Below are 13938 nucleotides of genomic sequence, written 5' to 3'. Positions count from 1 at the left end.
TCGTTTTCTTTGTGTACAAGTACATTGTCGTTTATTCTATTTCCTGGCGCACACGTCACAGGCAGCATTGTGACGTCACGCGGTGACCGTTAAAGCTTCACAACGAATTAGTTTACACGATAATACTGACAAACGATGATCAAAATTCCGCCTTTTCTTCCCGTTGACGGCGTGTTGATTACACAACCGCTACGCGAGAAAGGTTTCTTAGAGACGCTACCACTACATAAACAACATCGTTATAAAGGTACGATAACGTGATAACCCGAAAGCAGCCGTGACTGGCTAGTGAGCGGGAACGAGAGTGAGCGACCGAGACACATCATAGATATACACAACACATGCGTTGTGTATATCTATGGACACATCAAACATTTATTTTCTCATGAGCGCCATAACGCCGAATGCCAAAATCAACAGTGTGACCACCGCATCGCTCGGTGTTTGTTATGGATGCCAAATACATTTAAAATTAAAAACACGTTCAAGGATTTGCATACAATTCAGGCGGCCATGCTCGGTAAATAGTTCCATGAACAGTAAACGAATAAATGGTGGCGATACGGTATGACAATCACAATAACGATACGCTCTTGGGCATGTATACTGTTATAACAAGAATATAATATACTAATGCCATTATATTATCACAAAACGAGCACACCATCAAAATAGGGTAGATCTATGAATTGATATGCCGTTTTCATACGTACTTTAAAAATACTGAAATTGAGACTGTGCTAATATAGAATATAAATTTATTATCTTTCTCTTCTATTTTGCAACAATCATTGGCAACAGTGCATTAGTGCAATTATTATATTTAGAATAGTGAGCTTTTGCTAATTATACTAGAATTTCATCGAAGGTAATATATAAAAAATATATTATTTTAATAATTTTGCACTTAAGTCTACTCATCAGAGCCTTGTAAAGTACGGCTCTAAAAGTTGAACCTAGGCAATTTGAGCCGCATTTGCACATAATTAAAAAGCAAACGCACGCACACACACACACATATATATATATATATCATCTAAATAAAACATTTCCTGCCTGAAAAAAGAATCTGCGGCAGCTGTGACACTGAATGCAGATTTCGGCCACACGCATGCGCAGAGCAACCGCTTTCGACCGAGATTCGTGTCTCGCATGGAAGTCAAAACGTTACGATATAATGTCGAACAATCATCGCAAAACAACTCACGATAGAAGCAAAACTCCGGGACGGTGTAGCGTGACCATCTTATGCTGCCCCCTGTGGGGGCGACCTTACCCCCTTATACATCACACATAGGTAAATAAAAGCCGTTCTACTGGTCACACCCACATATATAGCCATATACGCAAAGAAAGGGGTAAGGTCGTCATTGAGGGGAAGCATCTGATAGTAGAGCGGTTAGGCGTAGAAGCCCCAGAGGAAGACCGCGGCGGCCATCAGTATGACGGCGTTGATGTTGTTGGCTAGACGAGCTTTGCGCTCCTCGTAGATGCTGTTGCCCTGCTTCTCCTGCTCGGCTATCTGCGCCTGCGTGAGCACGGGCTCCAGCGCTCGCTCCTCGTCCGTCTTAATGCCGCAGACGAAGTTGATGAGCTTCTTCCACCACGGCAGCCGCTTATCTGCAAACAGCGAGCAGCCCGTTAAAGCGCCGAGCTTCGTTTCCGGGTGTGGACCCCTCACCTCTCAAAGCACGCACGCGTGTGCCGAATTCGGAGTTTTCGTCACAATGTGATCATGTTTTTTGTGTGTGTGTGCTAAGAAGATCAATTAGAAGGTTACAGTCTGAGAGTTGGAGGGGGAGTCGCTGTTAAGCAAAGGCCTGGACCGTGTTTACGTAACGAGTTCTCTATCACTAGCACACGTGGGATCGACGGTAGCGCCAGTCTATTCCATTGAGCAGTTAGGTTAGCAATGAACAATCGTTTTTGGTTGGGAGGAGGAGAGTATGCGGAGATTTCATGGTATCGGAAAGAAGTTGAAAACAGTGAGAAGGGAAGCGAGCGCAGAGATGGTATGATAAGCGGGTAGAGCCACAGAGATAAACATGGCAGAGACCGCGCGCGCGCAAGAGAGAGAGAGAGAGAGAGAGAGAGAGAGAGAGCGGTAGAGAGATGTGAGGGTGCGTGTGTGTGTGTTTCTGGCGTGCGTGCGGGCGTGTGCGTGTGCGTGTGTGTGTGTGTGTGCTTGTGAGACAGAAAAGAGAAAAAGACAATGAGAGAGAATGACAGTGCGAGAATAAGAGAGAGAACGCGCGAGAGAGAATGAAAGAGAGAGAGAAATGAGATAGAGTGGATACACGGTGGCAGGGGCGAGATTTGAGTAATTGAGAAGTGATATAAAATAAATGTAATAACAGTACTTACAAGATGGCTGACGCACGACGGGCGTATGGCTTCCATTGGTTCGATCTGTCGAGTTATAGGTGTCCTTTAACTCCAGCTCGTTAGCGTCCTCCGCCTCTGAGATGTCGATCCTTTCCTTCTCGCTCTTGCGACTCCAGAACGTCAGCCGATACAACTGATTAACAAGAATTATGTAATTATTTCGACATTCCGCGTAATTGTGTCAATTCTACATCGGTGACAGAAGAGGACGCTATATTTACACACGTGGCATTACGCGACGCAAGTGTCGCATCTACACGAGGAAAAAATAACTCGGATTTTCCATAAACAAGAAGTGGAAGTTAAGTGAGTGAAACCCGGCTCTAAATAGTGATTGCGAACAACAAGAGTGTTAAGATGCTAAGACGGTCTAGCGTCTAACGTCTAAGGTCTAGCGTTTCGCTTCGTATGCACGCATTCTATGGGTTGTCTTTCTTCGTATAAATGCGGCTGTCTATACGTTAACTTAGCTTAGATTAGCAAATAGTGTGGCTACGGTAAATTGAACTGACGCTGATACGTTAACTGATAAGATGATTGACGTACGTGTTCTTCTGGTATTGGCTTCGTAAGTAGACTCACGATGACAGTCACTATCACTGAGATACCGAATAGCAAGATTCCTGTAAAAGATGATGCTGTCTGTAAAATATACAGATTGATGATATCTACGATTTAATCTATTTTAAACATTTAAAAGATAGGTATAAATTCTATATAAACACGTAACATGATAACGATGCCTTTTCTATTAGTATATATCAAGAGTCCATGATAGAACATTTTCTATTGGACTCTTGGTATATATGGCTATCTAATACCCTCTGGATGGTAATAATATGGACCGTGATAGCAGCGCTGTTTCAGCTAACGCGTCTGCGTAACGGTGTAACTTGGTTACGCTTACGATGTTACCACCGCGCATGCGCGCAGTGCGAGTGCCTACCGAAGTGTAGATAGTGCATCTTGGTGATGATCGCCGGTCGTAGGTCGGGCGCGCCACAGTCAGGGGACGTGTAGGAGAATTCCCACGCGAAGCGGATAAGCCCAACCACGAGGCCTGCCATTAGTCCCCAGAAGGCCCCCTACCGGAGAAACACGCAAACGTGAGAGTTGACGCGAAGCCTGAGGATTGATTGGTCGTCTGTTTTGACATATTATAAGCTCTAGCCATCATCCGCATTTGATAACAGATGGGGACATTGACTATATATATCGTGTGGAGCACGAAAATGTTTGAGGTATGTTTAAGTAACAAGAGTGTGCGCAGTTATTTGACGCATGTGGCGACATCTATGTATAATGTATAATCAATGTATCCTCACCGGTTCGTTGGTTCTCTTCCAGAATATAGCGAGCACATAGACGGCGCATACGGGCGGTGCTAGGTAGCTGGTGATGCTCTGTATGTAGACAAACAGCTGACTTCCCTTTGATGCCTGGATGACCGGAATCCATAAGATTCCGACGACGACGAGAACGATGACAAACAACCTGCAAAAATGTGATCTCCGTGTTAGTGCGTGTGCGCATGTGCGCGTGAGTTTGTACGTGCGTGCGTGTGCGTGTGAGTGTATACGTGCGTGCGTGCCCGCGTGTGCGCGTGAGTGTGTACGTGTGCGTGTGAGTGCGTACGTGCGTGCGTGTGCGTACGTGTGCGCGTGAGTGTGTACGTGCGTGCGTGTGCGCGTGTGCGCGTGAGTGTGTACGTGCGTGCGTGCATGACCGCGTGCACCTGTGTGTGCGCACGTGTGTACCTAATATATATATATGTTATAATATATAATTATATATATTATATATATATATATGTATATATATATATATAGATTATATATATATATGTATGTATGTGTGTGTGTGTGTGTGTGTTGTGTGTGTGTGTGTGTGTGTGTGGTTCGTGCTGCTGTTGTGTGTTATGTGTGTGTGTGTGTTGTGTGTGTGTGTGGGTGTGTGTGTGTGTGTATGTCTGTGTGTGTGTGTGTGTGTGTGTGTGTATGTGTCTGTGTGTGTGTGCGCGTGTGTGTGTGTGTGCGTGTGCGTGTGGTGTGTGTGGTGTGTGTGTGTGTGAGGTGTAGTGTGTGTGTGTGTGTGTTGTGGTTGTGAGTGAGCGGCCGCACAGTGTGCACGTGTGTCTGTGCGTGCGTGTGCGTGCGTGTGCGTGCGTGTGCATCGGAATATGTTTTGGTGTGTGAAACTAATATCGCGTATACACACGATCAGCATGACATCGTAGTATTTATCCTGATTATATTCGCAAACAGAAATATCTGGAAGGAATAGGCACCGTATTGTACCTTATTACATTACTTCAAACATTATTTCAATAAACTTATATCTCATTTGATGGATAAACATCGGGCATACAGCTGCATATGTCATGTACTGCACATATTGGCTGAATTAAATTTTATTATTGGAACGCTAGCTATATAGGGCACTGTACGATTCGTAACGAGTGGCAGCAAGAGTGATTTCATCTTTCGAGTTACTGCTATAAGTATTTGTTTGCCATTTTAAAAGTATAATTTCAACAAATATTATGTTAATTTGGAGATGCTGGGCATGCATGAATAGAGATCTTGCGCGACTTTACAAGGTTATTTGGTGCGGCTAGACACCTTGTGACTACAAATGTGACTGATGAATATGCTCAAGTGCTGTATATGGCCTGTAGCGCTCATGTCGCCACCTATTGGCCGATTTTAATTGTAATGCTGGTCTGTCAGCTAGGGCACCCTATGATTCGTAAGGACAGGCGCCGAGATTTATTTTTTCTGTCAAGTTAGTGCGATGGGTATTTGCTCACAATTTTCAACGTGTAATTTTATCAAGATGTTATGTCATTTTTGAGATACTGGATACGTGCGAATAGAGATCTAGTGTGATTTTACAAGGAAATTTGATGCGGTTATGCACAGCATGACTATTAAAATTGAGTGGTGGTGAACAGCTTATCGGCATTATTGATACACATTATACACTCATGTGGCGGAAAACTTCGGTTGACGTCTCAAGCACTAGGACATTTCTGCTACAGCTACAGGGGGCGCTGGTGTGTACCTGCCGACAATCAACTGCTCCATTTCAGAGGCGTTTTTGCGCATGCGCGTCCATACGTCGACCGTGAAGATGGTGCTGCTGCTGTTGAAGATTGATGTCAGTGAACTCATCAACGCTGACATCATCACTGCCATCATAAGTCCGCGAGCCGCTGCCGATAGATGGAGCCACGTCACACACACACACATCATCGCTTTTTTTTACGAAATTATTATCCTTTTGCTCTAATATCCTGTGGCATATAGCAGAAGTTCTGACGTTCATGATCATAATCATCACACATGCGTGCATATCTTTTACACTTCTCAACATTTTGCGACATGGCTAGCATTATCATTTGTGCAGTTTATATCGCCAGAATTAATTATCACAGGGGCATAGCTAACTATCACAGGGCACAGGGGCATAGCTAACTATCACAGGACACAGGGGCATAGCTAACTATCACAGGACACATGAGCATGGCTAACTATCACAGGACACAAGGGGCATAGCTAACTATCACATGGCACAGGGGCATAGCTAACTATCACGGGGCACAGGGGCATAGCTAACTATCACAGGACACAGTGGCATAGCTAACTATCACAGGGCACAGGGGCATGGCTAACTATCACAGGGCACAGGGGCATAGCTAACTATCACAGGACACAGGGGCATAGCTAACTATCACAGGGCACAGGGGCATAGCTAACTATCACAGGGCACAGGGGCATAGCTAACTTACAACCCACACGAGGCTATTGTATAGCGTGTAAGTGTTATAACCGCGAGGTGCCTACCGTTTGGCATCAGATGGAGAACGAGTCGTGGATAGGCAATGTTAGAACAGCTGGACCGTGAACCACACAACTCTTCACAGTAGTCCGGGTCAGAGCATCCAACATCGTCTGCGCATGCGCGAGAATACGTTAATATATCAGCGGTCATTTATATCAATATGATAATTATATAAAAACAGCGGAAATTGCACAATGTTCCAATGCACCCGCCTTAACTGGAAAATCACTATGAATGTATATAATATATACAGGATATCGAGCTTATAAATGGAATTTATAATTTATAATTTCATTTATAAGCTCCTGATATATATGCATTCATAGTATAGGCCTATGCGTATGCTTATGTATATTCATTGTATATATTAATTATATGCATTCATATATATATATATATATATATATATGAACGCATCTTCGCTAGATGCCTTTAACTGAAATTAACAAATTATTTAGTTCACACATATAACCCTCACTATTAAGTACTAGCTGCCCAAAACGCCCCTCCCTAGCTACAGCCCCGTCTTACCTGGAAATATGATTCTAGCAATCATGCCCGGGAAAACGAGCAGGAACAGAGGCAGGATCTTCAGGTAGCCGGCGAAAATGCAGCCCGCCTTGGCGTGCGACAGATTCTTAGCCGCCAGAACCCGCTGGACTATCACCTGTGACGAGTACAAGCGTTGCCTAGGTTACTTACATTCACGTTTAGCGGCTGGCAGCGTCAACAGCCGTTGCCGTTACATATCTATCAGGAGTAGATAATAGGGAATTATTATTATATTTAATCTATTATCTATGTTTCCGGTTATCTACTCCTGATATCTATATAGATATAATATCTTTTCATTTATTTTATTTTTTATTTATTTATTTATTTATTTATATTACTCTAAACATCTGCGGCGTTGGTTACCGCTGCAGCAATCATAGCTCGGATGACATTGTCTGACTATATCGCTATATATATATATATATATATATATATATATAGCCCATAACGAATGCCTCTGTAATTCGTCTTATTAGTAACCAAGCTCGTTTTCAATATTACATGAGGTATTGTATAGATTACGATGATTAGCTGATTAGCTTAATCGATGCAGAACCGCTCGATGTGGCTCGGAATAGTGTCGGTGTTTGTTTTGATGTATGCTTGAGTGTCTTGCGCAGTCGGTGTATTGTATTATTATATATTGACAACGATACGCCACGGTAAGCATCAACGTTGAACGCAAACAATCAGTATGCACACACACACACACACACACACACTCAGACGCAAGTACACGTAACGTGGCAACGACCGACGAGAGACAAACAGACGCATTCGTGCCATCACAGTCATACCTGCCTTACGACCGCTGCTGCTGCGTCCGTACAATATTTATGAGCTAACATATATATTTATGTACTTGTTCGATAGGCGCAAGAAGCTCGCTCGAAGCGTTCGAAGCGTTAGTCTGTATCTGTATCTACCTGCCTGAGCGCGCACACACACCTGATCGGAGCACCAATACCACACAGAACTGATCGTCAGGCCGAAAAACATGCCCGGCCACGGGTAATCGCCGTCGGTGGCCGAGCGGATCATGTGCATGGAGTTAGCCGGCGGCATGCCGCATGTGGATCCACTGTAGACGGTCGAGTTGGCGATAGAGTTGAAGTAAAGACTGATGGCGTTTTCGTAGCCGCCGACCTCGACGAAGGCTGCGCCACGCGAGAACAGAAACACGCCACGTCTCAACAACGGGTATACTACACATACATGCAGTACATACAGAGTACTTATAGAGTATATACATATATATATATATATATTATAGTGTATTATTAGATATATATTTATATATAATACTATAATATATATTATACTTATGTATAATATTAGAGGTATATAATAGTATTAAAAGATTACAGACACGACCGTCCTAATCTCATTTACAAACGTATCAAATAATAGCGTATAAATAATTACACGTATAAATACAGATCTAGCCGTGACGATGCGCACGGACGACATGCACGCCACCTGGCGACTCTAGCACTATTGCCGCCATTGTTCGGCATTTCGCGGGTGCGACCACTAATCTTCATATAAAAATTCATTAATATATATAGTATATATCAAGAGTACATAATAAGGAGATGGAGAGGAAGGATAGGATAGGATATCTCTATTATGTACTCTTTGATGTATATATAATATATATAATATATATTATATATATTTGTATAATATCCCTTATTGTCTTGTGCCTGGTGTTATCGACGTCGGGTGCAAATCGAACATTGAAGAGAGAACAGGTGAAAGAAACAAGACGCACAGAGAGACACGACGCAGCGTGTGGGACGATCGTTAGTGACACTTGCCTGGTCAGAGCACCAGAACCAGATAGAGGAAAAGTTCACTCCTATGATAGTGCCCAGCCACGGCAGGTCTGGGTCGCTGATCGGCCGCACCAGGTGCATGGCGCTGCTGTCGGGGTAGCCGCAGCCGTCGGCCGTCGCGTTAGAGCGCACGGCCCTGCTAGAGACGGCCATCGAATACTCGTACACGACGGCGTCATAGCCATCCAGCTCACGAAATCCTGCGGATGCAGAGAATACTGCATACAGAGGGCGCTGTGTACGGCCATGCGGGTTATTTGACGACGCCTAGCATGCGGTTAGCTTTCGTGCGTGTTAGTGGGCGATTGATGCTGCTATATCAGCGTGAGTTCATATTACGACGTACACCATGTGTGTGTGTGTCATATTACGACGTACACCATGTGTATGTGTCTTATTACGACGTACACCATGTGTGTGTGTCTTATTACGACGTACACCATGTGTGTGTGTCTTATTACGACGTACACCATGTGTGTGTGTCATTGTCGCTATCGATGTCATTAGCCACACAAACATTTCTATACATGTTTCACGAAATAACTTGACTTTATTTAATAATACGTCAAATGGTACAGTTTAGGAATGAAATTAAGAAGAGGTTATAGGCGCATACGTTTGTTTTTTTATCTATAATAATCGTGATATAGAGATGAGTATCTATTCGTAGCAGTAACTATGGCGGTGAATATGAATGACCTAAAGCCTAGCGCAGACCTGCGACTTTTTCATGCAACTCGACAGCGATTCTAGAATCGCTGTAAAAATTGCTGTGAAATCGCTACGTCTGCGGGAACGTGCAACTGCAATCCGTAGCGATTCTGGTCGCTTGCAACGATTTACTTCAAACATGTTTTGATTTTGAGCGACTCGTCGCTCCCAATCGCTCCCAAATTGCCCTAGAATTGCTTCGAAATCGCATGTGTGCGCAAATGCGGTGACACATCGACCGATCGCTTGCTTGCGGTTGCAGGTTGCTGCGACGAGCAACTAAAAATCGCAGGTCTGCGCTAAGCTTAACACGAGCCATGCGTCGACGGCTTGAGATATGACGACACATATTTTCCCAGCAGTGTCTATCGAACATACGGCTCCCCAATATCAATATCAATATCAATATCAATATCAACATGAGTGACGTGATTAAACTGTGACGTCTATGGAATGCGGTATCTTTCGCGAATATTTAAAAAAAGTCAAAATCTTCCCAATATCATATCAAGTAGAGCGTATATATAGAATTTGCGTGTTTAAATTAAACATGTTTGCTCGGCGTACTTCCGGGTTTCGAGTGATTTTCAAAATAACCCAAAATATCCAAAACTCACAAAATAGTGTTTACACCGGAACCACATTTATCTTAATTCTATGGTGACAAGCACCGTTCCTGCTTCCTCCCTTACAATATATAGGTTACGCGTTAAGTTGTAAATTTTACAGTAGTTTGCTCCCACGCGCTTGCACCAACTTCCGACTAAATGTAAAATACTCTTACTTGTAGATGAAGTAATTATAATTGCTATATCCTCTTTTCATAATAATAAACTGACGCCTAGTTAGTAATGATTCCCGGTAAGTATTAATTTCTTGCGCTATTATCACTATAGTATGCTAGGTATTATTTAACGGATTCTTGGAATTATCCAACGTATTCATTAATTAACATAAATATTAAATAATAGCAAAGAAACAAAGTAGGCGCGCTTACGTGAATGTCGTAAGTAAGGGAGTGAGAGCGCGCGCACGAGAGAGAGGGCACGCAAGAATGACAGAGAAAGAGAGCGAGAAAAAGTACATATAAGAGAGAGAGAGAGAGAGAGAGAGAAGGGGGAAGAGGAGCCATCAACTTACCTAGAATCATCAACGCAAAGGCTCCGACGATCATGATGATTGTTTGCAGGGTGTCCGTCCATATTACAGCCGTAAGTCCACCTGAAACATCGCACACCAAACAATGCAAGCTGAGCCTACGTCTCTAGCGAATATACCATGTATATAGATTACATATTACATATATAATATATATATATATTAGGGATATAACATTTACATTATCGCTAATCGGCCATAGCGCTGATCGGCTGATACATAGCCATTACAAAACAGGCGGTGTAGTCAAAGTTGTTGTCATAATTAAATATTCAATTAATGATCAATTAGTGCAATTAATGTTGAGTAATTAAAATCGCCGACGTCGATTGATCTGTCATACGCTCGGCGAAGTACTTTCATAGAAATTAGACTAGAAATTTTAAAAGCATGTAAAATTTGCCGTTTAAAATGTTTTGAGCTAATTATAATTTGGCAAATCGACTTCCTTGGCAAACCCACACACCCGCGCGCGTGTGGTCGCATAATGACGTCATAATGTCGGCCTAGATCAACATTAATCAGCTTTACCCGCACAACTCGTGATATCGCCGCGAGAAGCTCAAATATATCACAATCCTGAGTAGCGAGCTTTTTTCGTTTCACTTATTTAACGTAAACTGATAAACGTATAGAACTATATCATTGAACGTAGACCCGATCAACCCACAATGCATCACGAGTATACGAACATTAGTAGATACATGGATGTGCCTTGGGGGAGAGGTGGAGGAGGCAGACGCCAACAAAGAAGGTGAGGTATGAGGAGCCGCTGGTAGAACGCGCAGCGGGGCGCATTCTAGCGCTTCAGACAGTAATCTCTGGCAAGTATACAGTATAGCGCGCAGGAGATTGGAGAGAAGATGTGAGTAAAACAGACGTTTGGAATGCTCATAAATGACTTCCACGCGTTCGTCGCACTCGCTCTCTACTATAAATTCTTAGCCGGAGTTCATAACTCTAACTCTAACCCTCCCTCCCCCCCTTCTCCCCTTCCCGGATCCGTCGCTGATATCTCTACATGGATCGTCTGCCTAATTGCGCACTATCATCATCATCTCCATCATTTTTCTCGTACTAAATGAAGCAGGAATCGTAGCCGCAACGCCCTAAAGTAGCTTGTCGTGCTTACTGCGCCGCCGCCCCGAAAGCATCGAACAATAGGTGATGCAAGCATGCGGTATAAGCTCACGTACCTGTGATGGTGAACAGAGCGGCGATTAACAACAAGATGGCGGTCGAAGCGTACAGGTTCCAGTGCAACGACTGTTCTATGAAGATAGCGCCGGCGTACAGGTCCGCCTACGCAAAACACACACAACAACTGCATTGTAATTCGTCGCCGAAAAAAGAACGGCGAGAGCTAAGAGAGATAGAGAGAGCGAGAGAGAGCGGGAGGGCGAAAAAGCAAGAGAGCGATAAAGCGTGAGAGCGAGAGAGCGTGAGAGCGAAAGAGCGATAGAGCGTGAGAGAGAGAGAGGGAGAAAGAGAGAGAGAGAGAGAGAGAGAGCAAGAGGGAGCAGGTTGGTTGAGTGACGTGACGTGAGGCACCGTGACGCTGAGTGAGTGAGTGATGCTGAGGTGCACGTGAGCGTCGATGTGAGTTGATGTGCCACGTGATGTGAAGTGAGTGGCAATGTGGGAGAAAAAGAGGAGCGGAGGGTGAGACAGCATATATATATATAAATATATATATACATATATATATATATATGTACTATATATATACTATACAATATACATATATATATATATATATATATATATATATATATATATATATATATATAGTGATATAGCCATGAGGGAAGGAGATAATACGAGAGCAAGAGAGACCGTTATAGAGAGAGAGACGGAGACCGAGACATAAATGCAGAGGCAGCGACAGCGACAGCGACAGCGACAGCGACAGCGACAGCGACAGAGAGGAAACGAGACAAAGAAAATTCGGTTATATAGCCATATATTAAACGATATATAGTAAATAATTGTCTCAAGGACGCGCATAATATTTCTCAATTGGATTTCATATCGATAACATGATCAAGCAAGTGTGACAGGTTGCACAATCTAAAACCTCAACAGCGTGACGAGATACGAAGGGTATGTGAGTGACGGGATGGCAAGCGAGGTCACGTCTATCCAACGCCGCGAACGCGATTCTAAACTGCTTTAAAAATCAGACACCGACATAACTCTCTCTCTCTCTCTCTCTCTCTCTCTCTCTCCGGTTTACGAGTTGCAAACAGGATTGGTGCAGGCCGCGCGCCAACGCTGGCCTGGGACGAGGCTTCTAGGATGCTGGTGAGTGGGGGGAGTGAACCCAGCTGCGGGAACAGCCGCCGGGCGTGGGTGAGAGAGAGTACGCACCGATATTTTCGTAAAGACGTAGAGCAACAGCGCTAGTACGGACAGATAGACTCTGATCCTCTGACCTCCGAATCGCTTCCTGAGATACTCCGGCATCGTGAAGACCTGCAAGCATACAAGAACACCTATACCGCACTGAATTGCCTGCCATGTTTATAATATTCGCATATAATTAGCTATTTATATATTATCCATAGATAGATGATAGATAGATGTATGTTTCCTATATCGCCTATATCCCATTTGTTATATTTCCTATATCATTGCTATTACCCCCAATAGAAATGTTTGCAATCACGAGCATGCGACATATCAACATCTGGGAAATTCCACACAGTGCTGCTGTTTAGATTGCGAGCGGGCGCGGGCGGGGTGACGCATTGCTCGATGGTGTCGCCACCTGTCGCGTGGCAGACGCCCGCTATATACGCCATCAACCCGCGCCGGAGTCAACGGTGATTAAATAACCGACTTTTTTCCCGCGAATTAATTAACTAGAGTGTAATATAACAATTTCGTCCGGCCGTGTAAATAATGCAGGATGCGCGCGTGCATTATTCAGTCGCCAGGCTAATTAAACATTCACTATATACCTGTCTGACGCAATCAATACCACCGTGATATGCATAATGCAACAGCGAGGCGTGACGGGGGACGGCGCGCTAGGTAGTGCCTCTCGCTGAAATTCTTCTACGCGGATATGTGGTGGTATTAGTGCCATCGCCCGATCGGCTGCGTGTTTATATGCCTTTGTTTCTTGTTCTCATCTAATGGTCTGTATGTATGGTTGCGTGCGCTCTGTTGTGCTGGTGCGTGCGCGCGGGGCGGGGCGATCGATGTGAGTGCGTGCGCGTGTAGCTGGGTGGGTGTGTGCACGCGTACACGTGAGTGCGTGTTTGTGTGTGTGTGTGTGTGTGTGTGTGTGTGTGTGTGTGTGTGTGTGTGTGTGTGTGTGTGTGTGTGTGTGTGTGTGTGTGTGTGACGATCATAGAGAGCTCGCACTAAAACACTTAATACTTTTGGTGGTAAAATAACGCAGTTCTGGTTATTTAGCCGTTATTATTGAATCTGTGACTCA

At 44.0% G+C, this 13938-nt stretch overlaps 1 protein-coding gene across 1 annotated transcript in view; it reads right to left on the bottom strand.

Moving 5' to 3' along the window:
• LOC106806236 (sodium/glucose cotransporter 4-like) overlaps positions 1 to 13938 on the bottom strand; it is a 42951-nt gene continuing 29013 nt past the window's right edge. Inside the window, exons 5-16 of the mRNA XM_014808104.1 lie at positions 12861 to 12965; positions 11687 to 11792; positions 10473 to 10553; positions 7732 to 7940; positions 6760 to 6895; positions 6231 to 6338; positions 5449 to 5599; positions 3711 to 3879; positions 3332 to 3470; positions 2932 to 3008; positions 2365 to 2518; positions 1 to 1620 (exon numbers count right to left, since the gene is read on the bottom strand). Coding sequence (XP_014663590.1) covers positions 1400 to 1620; positions 2365 to 2518; positions 2932 to 3008; positions 3332 to 3470; positions 3711 to 3879; positions 5449 to 5599; positions 6231 to 6338; positions 6760 to 6895; positions 7732 to 7940; positions 10473 to 10553; positions 11687 to 11792; positions 12861 to 12965 — 1656 coding nt within the window. The 3' untranslated portion in view covers positions 1 to 1399. The remainder of the gene's footprint in view (positions 1621 to 2364; positions 2519 to 2931; positions 3009 to 3331; positions 3471 to 3710; positions 3880 to 5448; positions 5600 to 6230; positions 6339 to 6759; positions 6896 to 7731; positions 7941 to 10472; positions 10554 to 11686; positions 11793 to 12860; positions 12966 to 13938) is intronic.

The sequence above is a fragment of the Priapulus caudatus genome, unplaced genomic scaffold, assembly GCF_000485595.1.
Source record: "Priapulus caudatus unplaced genomic scaffold, Priapulus_caudatus-5.0.1 Scaffold149, whole genome shotgun sequence".
Classification (NCBI taxonomy): Eukaryota; Metazoa; Priapulida; class Priapulimorpha; order Priapulimorphida; family Priapulidae; genus Priapulus; species Priapulus caudatus.
This window is presented reverse-complemented; position numbering and strand designations above follow the sequence as displayed.